The sequence below is a fragment of the Chenopodium album genome, chromosome 17, assembly GCF_948465745.1.
Source record: "Chenopodium album chromosome 17, dcCheAlbu1.1, whole genome shotgun sequence".
In the NCBI taxonomy this organism is placed as follows: domain Eukaryota; kingdom Viridiplantae; phylum Streptophyta; class Magnoliopsida; order Caryophyllales; family Amaranthaceae; genus Chenopodium; species Chenopodium album.
Window position 1 is genome coordinate 10,829,742 of NC_137850.1, and position 9,928 is coordinate 10,839,669.

The 9,928-nt window shown below is 38.2% G+C and overlaps 1 protein-coding gene across 1 annotated transcript; it reads left to right on the forward strand.

The window, feature by feature from the left end:
- The first annotated feature begins 5,560 nt into the window (after positions 1 to 5,560).
- LOC145589489 (histidine-containing phosphotransfer protein 1-like) lies at positions 5,561 to 9,628 on the forward strand. The gene is made up of 6 exons (XM_081646079.1): positions 5,561 to 5,856; positions 5,978 to 6,108; positions 6,254 to 6,322; positions 7,671 to 7,742; positions 9,036 to 9,108; positions 9,352 to 9,628. The coding sequence occupies exons 1-6, from the start codon at positions 5,794 to 5,796 to the stop codon at positions 9,400 to 9,402; spliced, it is 459 nt and encodes a 152-aa protein (XP_081502205.1). The 5' UTR covers positions 5,561 to 5,793; the 3' UTR covers positions 9,403 to 9,628.
- The last annotated feature ends 300 nt before the right edge of the window (positions 9,629 to 9,928 follow it).

Consider the following 9,928-nt stretch of genomic DNA (forward strand, 5'->3'; position numbering starts at 1 on the left):
CGGCGCAGCAACCCTCGTAGACTCGATACTGACTCCATTTGAGACTCGCCCCGGCCAGGCCAGCTGGCACCGATAGGAAAATCGTGGACCGCTCCAAGACGCCGCCGAGGGGCTAATACTGGAAAGTACTCATAGAACCATAGCTGCAACAAGAATAATCTTTAAGTACATGAACCAAAACCGGTAAAAGCAAAACACAAAGAAAAAGGATCGTCACCTCTACAACTCTCTAAAGACCATAGACGGCAATGGGAGACTGATCGTTCAGCTGCCAACAGCCATAACGCAGCGACGAGAGTATATCAGCATACCCTAAACTAGCCCAACTAAAGGAGCCTATCTCAGCGATCCAGGTCAGAGACGGAAGGTAGCAGAGAAGTGCGTGAGAACTCCTATCATGAGAAAGATCTCGGAAATAAGGATCAAGATGAAGATACGTACTCGCTGCTCAGGTGTCGTCTCAGAAATATCCAAACCATGGGCAAGAACAGAAGCTGACTCTGACCGCCCACTCCGAGGACCTAACAAGTCCGCTACCTCACTCGCCCCCCAAGTGAGGTCAGATATTTGCTGAACGGGCCGATCAGTGAAATGCAGGCCGCTGATCATGCTGAAATCGAGAGGAGTCACCGTCATCTCCCCCCAAGCGAAGTGGAAAGTGTTGGTAGTATCCCAAAAATACTCCAACAAGGCTCGGACAACTATCCAACCACAGCCTCGGGGGCTGCGAAATCTTACAACCGCTGAGTAAAAATTGCTTAAACCAGTAGACTCCCACAATGCGTTGGTAACAGGATCTCCTGTGATGAGCCAGTATAGCCGGGGAATCAAGTCTTCAGCTCCTGAACCATGATGGTGCAGTACACCATCGACTAATCCGACAAGTGGACGGTGAGAAACATGATTCTCACGATAGAAAACTAGCTCGTCTGGTGTCCACGAGGGTGGGGTCTACCTACCCCTGCTCGTAAAGGGCGAGGCTCAGGCTCCAAGGACTCGTCCATATTCTCGAGAACCGAGGGAGTGTCCTCTCTCAAAGCTTGACGCCGGCCACGAGTAGAAATATCTCGGTCTCGTTGTCTAGGCATGCTATTATGCTAAAAAAAAAGATAAAAATCTAAATACTTAGCATCATTTCCTAAGTTATTTAGTTACTTATTCAAAACAACATGACAACTACCTAAAGTCGCATTTTCCGTTATACGCTTAATCTTTACCTCAAGGCTAAAAATTAGCAAAATAATGGAATCATTTCTAGTATTTTGTTTCTCCATGACAAACTAATACTACAGTTTTCCTAGCCGAATGACACTATGTTCTCCATGACATTGTAATATATATGCAAAACAGAGCACGTTTTGAAATTGCACGAAAACAACAGATTTGCCCATCATAGCATGTTTTACAAGATCTACAACAATTATATCATCATTTCAAGTTACAAAACACAACAAGAACAACATGAACACCATTCACGCACAAAGTAGTACCAAAAATGGTGATTTGTTTATTTCTTCACCAAATCACGCAAACTTGGTCTCAAATTGTTCACAAACCAACATACATACATGAACAAGCAAAATCACAGCAAGAATTTCATAATAAAAACTCAAAATAAAAAATCCCTAATTTGATTTTTCAAGGGTTTTTACACGAAAATTACTCATTTGTAGCAAATTTTGAGACAAGAAGCAAGTAAACTTACATGGATCCTTGTAGGAACTCGAAAATGAGGAACTTTGCAAGAAAATTGAGCGAAAACGGTGAAAAAACGAGTGAGGTAAACCTGAAAAACCGCAACAGCAACGAACGCAAACTCGAACAGCAAAAAAAATGAAACTAAAATGAGGAAGAAGCTGAAATTTTGACTTTAAAGGCAAAGCAAAAACACCGTGACACGGTGTAATATCTCGCGTGACGGTATCAAGTGCCGTGTCACGATACCACCTGACGTGACGCGGCAAAACAACAGTGTAAAAGGGAGCAGAAATCGAAAAATTCAAGCGCACATGACTATTTCAGTAGGAAGAAAAGCGCCATGTCACGAAAAGGAATGCCGCGTGACGGCATAGTACGCCATGTCACGGTACCTGCCCACGTGACACGGTAATCGCGCGTGTCTTGCAAAATGTAGGAATCTTCAGCGAATATTCCAAAGCATCATTTGACCAAGTTTGAACGGCTTTACGCAGCTTTTTGACATGGTACCAAAATTACCATTTTACCCCTAGCAAGCATCAAAGTCATATTTCTGGTATTTTGAGCACCTAATACAGTCGAATATATTCGGCTTGAAGGTCTAATCATCTACAGCCCATATTCGGGGACAAGCAAACCATCTACAACCCACGTTCGGGGACAAACGAACCATTTACAGTACACATTTGGGGACAAACGAACCATTTACAGCCCACATTCGGGGACAAGCGAATCATCTACTGCCCACATTCGAGGACAAACGAACCATCTACAGCCCACGTTCGGGGACAATCGAACCATTGACAGCCCACGTTTGGGGACAAGCGAACCATTTACAGCCCACGTTCGGAGACAAGCGAACTATCTACAACCCACATTCGGAGACAATCGAACCATCATCATTTTTCAAACATTAGTGATCATCTCCCAAAGCGAAGACGATTCAAGGCGCAAGGTTCTCAATACACAGAGACTTGCAATCTCATCATCAGACAAGCTTTTCCTTAGGCATGGAAAATTGTCGGTCGTTGTCACCTCTCAAGGCGAAGAAGTCAGCGATTAAATCACAACAATCTTCATCCGGTGGATTTCTTCAAGCATAGAAAGCAACCGAACTCGTTTACCACCGATACAATGGTGTCAGATACTATCGAACATATTTGCCAACGATACACTGGTGTCGATAAGCATTCTATCCCTTTACTCTTTTTTCTGTGGGACTAACATTTTTCTGCCGGTATTGGCGTATAAAGAGTGGTTTAAGATCGCAGAACATCTTAAATCATTCTCCGTCCCTATCAACTACTTTGACTATCGTTTTCGAAACTGACGTTTCTACAAAATCAGTCAAAGTGGGGGCTTCTGTAGACACCTAAAAATGTCTCCCCAAAACCAAACCCGATGATGAACAACCTTTCACCGCCGTTATTGGTTAGGTTGAGTATTTAATCCCGGAAGTGCTTAAAATCCATATTCAATCCAACCTAGCTCACAAAATAGTCAACGGATCAGTCCTAATGTTTAGTCAATGCATAGTCCAATTTATACTTTAGCCCGAACCTTTTTAATTCATTTCGTATTATTTATTAATTGAGCCCTATTAATGAATAATAACCTAAATAAGCCCGAAACTATGAAACGACACTTTAAAATACCAAACCTTAATTATTAAGAATTAGGTCAGGAATGAATCTGGACGTTTTTTGGGCAGAATTGTGCACCGTGACACGGCGCCCTGTGTTGCGCCACGGTGGACAATGCCGTGACACGGTTCCCAGTATCGTGTCGCGGTACACACACCGTGTCACTGTTCCCAATTAGGGTTTTTCCGCGACTTTTATCTTTTATAGGGTTTCGTGTGATCCCCTAGACATTTCTTCTATAAATACCCCATCCTTTCTGCAGTTCGGGGCATCAAATAACTCTCTATTCTCTCTTCTATGATCCAGCCTAAACAATAGCCTACCCTATTCTCTCACAATACTTTCCCCAAGCACTCCAAGGAGTCCATACTTTACCCGAGGTTCCGTCCTTAAACCAAGGTATGAAAGGTAGAACTGTTTGAGGGTTTGGCCCCAAATCAACCTTAATTTGATTTAATTTCAATTACTGTTTTATTAATTTCCTTGAAGTTACTATGCGTTTATTATTTTGTAGTTGCAAGCAAACAAAATCAAGTAAGGAATCATGTTCCTTTTATTTCTATTATTTTTCTAACGATTTTTATTATGTTTGTCATATATTAATTGTTGGATTATTATTAAATTGCTTCCAATATTAATGTTTATTCTATTATATTTTTATGATCACCATATTGCATGTTGAAGGGAATATGTAATCGAAAATCACGCCTAATAAGATAATTTGGACGACCGTTTTAGGTTCCTTTTTAATCTTGTTGTTTAATCAAGTGATCACAAATATTTTAGAATTATATGTTGCATTAATATTCAACCAATTTAGCATAATTATAGTTTGGAGAAAATTGAATTTTTGTTTGTATGTCTTTGAGATCGCAGGAATCACTTTTCACAATAAGAATCGAGTAGAGGCCAATACGGGCGAATGTGACTCCATCACTCACTTCGTACCATCATCCTCGATCCTCCTTTCATGGTTCCAAACCATATGGAGTTAGTAATCTCATGGATTACGAATGGGGTGTAACCTTCACGAGTCAATCGTTGTTGCTTATCGTTGTCCCTTATTCGTGGTTGCCTTAAATGAACCGTGAACAGTTTACAAGTTCCTTAAAAACTTGTTGGCGGCTCCCTACTTTCCTTGTCCCTAATCGTATTGTGTCAATTCCCACTTCCTAAGAGTGCCAAGCATATTCACAACAAGCTTAACGTAGGTGCGCTTCAAACGACGCCTACAAGGGGGTATCAATTTTAAATAAGACAAAACCGGATATAACCTGTTAAGCAGGTTACCCATGACACGTGTCGATGTATGATTGGTTAAATTTTTTTTTGTTGATTTTTTTCCTTTTCTCTCTCCTCCCAATCAAAACCACCAATGCTCCACCTGCACAGCACCTTTGACAGCCCCTAACCCTAGCACCACCACTGCTCCACCTGTACAAGCACCACCTCCAGAAGCCCAACCCCTAACCCAAGCCCCACCATCCAAAACCTCTTTCCTCCCCTTCCCCCACCACTAAACCGCCCCTCCCCTTTCCCAGCAACTACAAAAAGTTGTCCTTCCCCTTCCCCCACCCCGCAAACCATTCATCGCCTTGCCCCAGCCCCTCGAACAACCATCCCTCCCCTTCCCCAGCCCCCGATAACCATCCCCTTCCCCTTCCCAAACCCCGAAAACAATCCCCTCCCTTTCTTTAGCCTAAAAAATCGCCGCGGTACCACTCCTTTCTCTGGCCTAAAAAACCGCTCATCCCTTTCCTTGGGTTCGTGTGGCGTCTGCGGGGTGAAGGAGTTGAGTGATTTGTATTCAACGAGGAGGGGGGTCGCCGGGGGAAGGGATTAGGTGTACTGTTTGACGGATAAGGGAGTCGCAGGGGGTTGCTAGAATGGGGCTTGGAATTTCTTTTTTTTTTAAATCAAAATAATTTATTTTTTAAAAAAATTAAAAAAAATATGAAATGTCATCAACAACTTGTTTAATCGATTACATGTTTTTGTCTTTTTAAAATTGATACCCACTAAAGGTTTTAATATTCATGTATAATTTGAAGGTTGTATTAAAAAAAATAAAATAAAAAAGGGCTAAAATTTGTATTATAATTTGTAATTTTTTCTTTTTTAATTTATTTAGGAATTTTCAGATTTCTGATCCGAAATCGGTCACCCCTACTGCACATGTCTCGAATCCGTAGTCCCCAATAAAATGATTAAAAACTAGTACAATATATTGAGCTTAAACGAAAAAGATAAAAAAGAGGTTTTGACCCTCATCCGCCCAATCAAGAGTATCAGCACTCAATCAATTAGTGTATCAATTTTATTCCTTTAAAACTAAATTTTGTCTGAAAAAAACTGGGATATATTCCTTTCTGCGTAAACTTCATTGATTTCAGTCTCAATCTCAAACATTTGCTTGCTTTGTGTGTTAGAGTTCAACAAGAGAGAGAAAATCATGGATGTTGTTCAGCTCTTACAGAGGCAAGTCATCGACTATATGAAGTCTTTGTACAGGGAGGTAAATCACCCTTAAAAATTTTTGGGTTTTGATCCATTTTTCAAACTTTAATTGGGTTTTTGTGTTTTTTTTTTTTTTTTTTTAATGATCATGGATTTAATATTTTTGACCATTTTTGCAGCATTATTTGGATGATCAGTTCAACCAATTGCAGAAATTGGCTGATGAGAGTAGCCCAGATTTTGTTATTGAAGTTGTTACTCTTTTTTTCCAAGATTCTGAGAAGCTCCTTGAGAATTTGAGCAAAGCTCTGTAAGTTTTTTTTTTTCTTTTTTTTTTTGTGTGTGTGTATTTTTCATTTTAGTTTGTTGTAATTTTAATTTAATTGTACTTTATTTCATTGATTTGTAATTGATTTTATTTATTTATTTATTTATTTTTTTCTTTTCTTATACAGTGAGCAGCCTGCTGTAGATTTCAACCAAGTGGCAAATCATGCACATCAGTTTAAGGGGAGTAGTTCTAGGTATTTTCCTGTCTTGAATTTTGTACTTTTCTAGGGTTCTACATCTTTTTTGGGCTTTGAAATTCTATCCTGAATTATAATTGATGTAATTTGAAATTTTGTTGAATTAAAAAGTTGACATAACTTAAAATTTTGTGAATTAAAATTGGCATAACTTGAAATTTTTTGGACTTTAAATTGATGTAACTTGAAATATTGTTGAATTAATATTTATATATCTTGATTAAATGTTTGGCTTATGTTGATCAGAATATTTGGTGTAACTTTGTAATTTGCTGTTATAATTTATACTTTAAGGATTAATACAGCCTTTTTTGGTGCCGGGGTTGGGGTGGAGGGGGTGATTTTCCATATAGTCCATTTGATAGAGCCGGTCATCAGACAAGATTAAAACATCCTCAATATTCTTATCCTCGCGTCCTGCATATATTAGAGACATTCAGCAAATACTCTTTTTCCACTGTCCAATATATACCAATCTATAGGTTTCCAAATACCACTTAATGAACTAGGAAACCAATCGTCGTATCCTCCATATAAACTGTCTGATCGCACAGCAGTTCTTCCAGTTTCTCCTTGAGTTTGTGTAGCTGCCAAAAACTGTTAATAATTTGCGGTCAATTTTGCTACTCGTATATGATTAGGAAATTCAATTTTACATCTTAAATTGGGCCATGGTATATTACATCAGAAGTTTAATTCCACAAAGCCGTCACAACCATTGATACCATTCCCTTGATAAGTTCGATATATGTGGCAATTAAGGGAAGCTCCATTGAACTGTGTTAAGATGAATACTTTGTTTATACCAATGTAGTTACTCATTATTAGCTTGTAGTATCCTCCATCAGGAACCTGTATCATACTTGATTTAATATACATGGTCCATACCCAAGATAATTGATACGATATTTAATTTGTTGCTCAGCATTTATGTGCATAAAAGTTTCATAAATTCCTAATAAGTTAAATTTGATGCAAGTACACCATCGTACTCTTCCTAGTTCTATACATAATTCAAAAGATCTGCTGGTAAGAGGAAGGAGAGGAAAGAGCTGAGCTCCTCCCAATATAATTGATGCCATATTTTTAGGATCAGCACTTTGGCACTTTGCCTTTCGATGATTGGTGTCTCCCTAATCTACAATAAATTCAAATATTTCGAAAATTAAAAATAAATGATCTACTAATCTGTCTTCAAAACTGCTATTTAAATCATCTTTTTTGCTTGGCTTGTTGGTAGTTGACGAGTATGTAATTTTGGTTATTGAATGTTCACTAGATAATTTGTTGCTGAAGTGTTTAAATTTGCGCATCTTGAGGGTGATTTGTTTGTTGTATTTCACAGCATTGGTGCACATAGGGTCAAAAACCAATGTGTTAAGTTTCGAGCTTTTTGCGAGGAGAAAAATCGTGATGGGTAAGTTGTCTACTGATACTGAATGCTTGATACTCTAATTCCCTCCCTTTTTCTGAGGTTTAAAGTGTTTGAACTTTAAACTGTCATTTCCTTCATTTTGTAGGTGTAGTGATTATATATATGTTTATGTTATTGAATGATTGGAAATTAATGTATCACTCTTGGCGGGTAAAGAGTACAAGGACTATGTTGTAACTTTACATCTTACCTTACCTTTTCTTCTTCATTCTCAATCAAATAAGTGTGATGCCTCCAAAGATTTTGATAGGATTAATTGCTAGATTAATTTTGGTATTGACATTTATCTCATCTGATCTCTGATGCTATCACCCCATATCCTAAAATATGTGTTGTTTCACGAGCTTTGCCATTGTAGACATTATCCAAAGTTGACTAAGATCAAAATAACATCTCATTTGGCAGACTATACATGCTTTTGTATTCAGAGATTGAGAAATTTGAGATGCTCAAATGGAGTATTGATAGTGTTATGCTGATAACATAACTCTTAGAAATATTTAGGGTCCTAGCCTCCTAGGTCTTGTTTTCAAAGAGTTCTTATAATTATTGAAAATTACATGTTCATATTACAAAGCTATAGTATTGCTGTTCATGGCTAAGGAATTGGTGAAGGTGTAGCGATTATATGTTCATATTACAAAAGTTATATTATTGATAAAAGACGTCTTGGTTTGACGCAAACTCCAGAATACGACTGGTGCATTCTTCATATTGTTCGAAAAGGCAACCTTTGTGTAAAGGTCATCATATAGGTAGTCCAGTAAATTCACCCTTATCGTATACTTGTCTTACCTTAGGGCTACTGCTAGTTTGATGATGGGGCTTCTGCATCCCCCCCCCCCCCCCCCCCCCTCTTCCCTCCTCCCCTCTTTTCTGTTGACTGTTTGAAATTCCAAGAGTCAGTTTCTTCCCCTGATGATCTAATTACCCTTTGGTTTCTTAGTTTTTCCAAGAGTATATCAAATATTTAATTTATCTCTCTTTTGAATGAGTATGATTATTATTTCTTATCATGGTCAATAAAATGATTTTTGTATTCCTTCTTACTTAATGGTTATTCTTGCACAATTAGCACAAGTTATTCATTATTTATACAGGGCTTAGTCAATCAGGCTTTGAAGGATTGAAGGGTATAAATCATATAATATTAACTTTGTATTATGATTCTGATTTAACATCTCATGCTTTTAATCCATCAAACTATTGCTACAATTACATCATATTTATGCTAATTTAATTTGATAACTCTGATCTTTTGTCCATTTGGTGCAGATGTCTTGCCTGTCTGCAAGAGTTGCAGCAGGAGTATGTTGTTCTGAAAAAGAAGTTCGAAATCCTTTTCCAGGTACTAACTGGTAGCGCTGGAGGAGGCAGTTCTCTTCTATTATAATTTCTTATGTATTATTGTGCCTAATGTCAATTGTTCTCCCCTTTGTCCCTTTTGGCAGAGAAGTATTGAGGAAATTTCTTTTACTACTTTCCGTATAATTTATATTACCATATTACCCAGCATCATTTCTTCTGCCTTAATCATTTTCTTCTAAGAAATCCTGATAACACCTTGTTTTTCTGTGATTGTTCATTGTAGCTGGAGCAAGAGATTGTGAAAAATGGCGGGACAGTTCCTACCATGGATTAAGTCTTTGAAACCCAAGGCAAAACGAAAAAAAAAAGAGACTGGGTAGATTGCGCTTGATGTTCCAGACCCTTTTACAGGTCTCCATAACCTTCTCTTGAGAACCATTGTGAATAATCATTTCTAAATCTGATACTTTAGATACCATTTTCATGTGAGATATATTTCTGGCTTTATCTGTTACCATGTAGGTGACAAAATGCTACATGATGTTCTTGATGTTTTTTAAGTTTTGTTTAGTGTTGAAGCTTAATTGTGGTTGACTTGTAGTCCGAAACAAAATTAAGGTTTATTTCATTCGTGTAGCCAACTGAGTTTGAGGGGTTGAGAATTAGGCGCCTAGGCCGATGGTGGGTTGGAGATTGAAGCACATATAGGCGAATTGTTTGAGTTGACTAAACTTGTGTTTAGGAAGTACTATAGGTTTTTTGTTGCTCTTTTTGTCGTGTGCATTGGGCCAATATGTGCTTCTCAAGGAAAATATGGTCTAAGCATGATCCTTGACTTGATGCACACTAATACACTATAG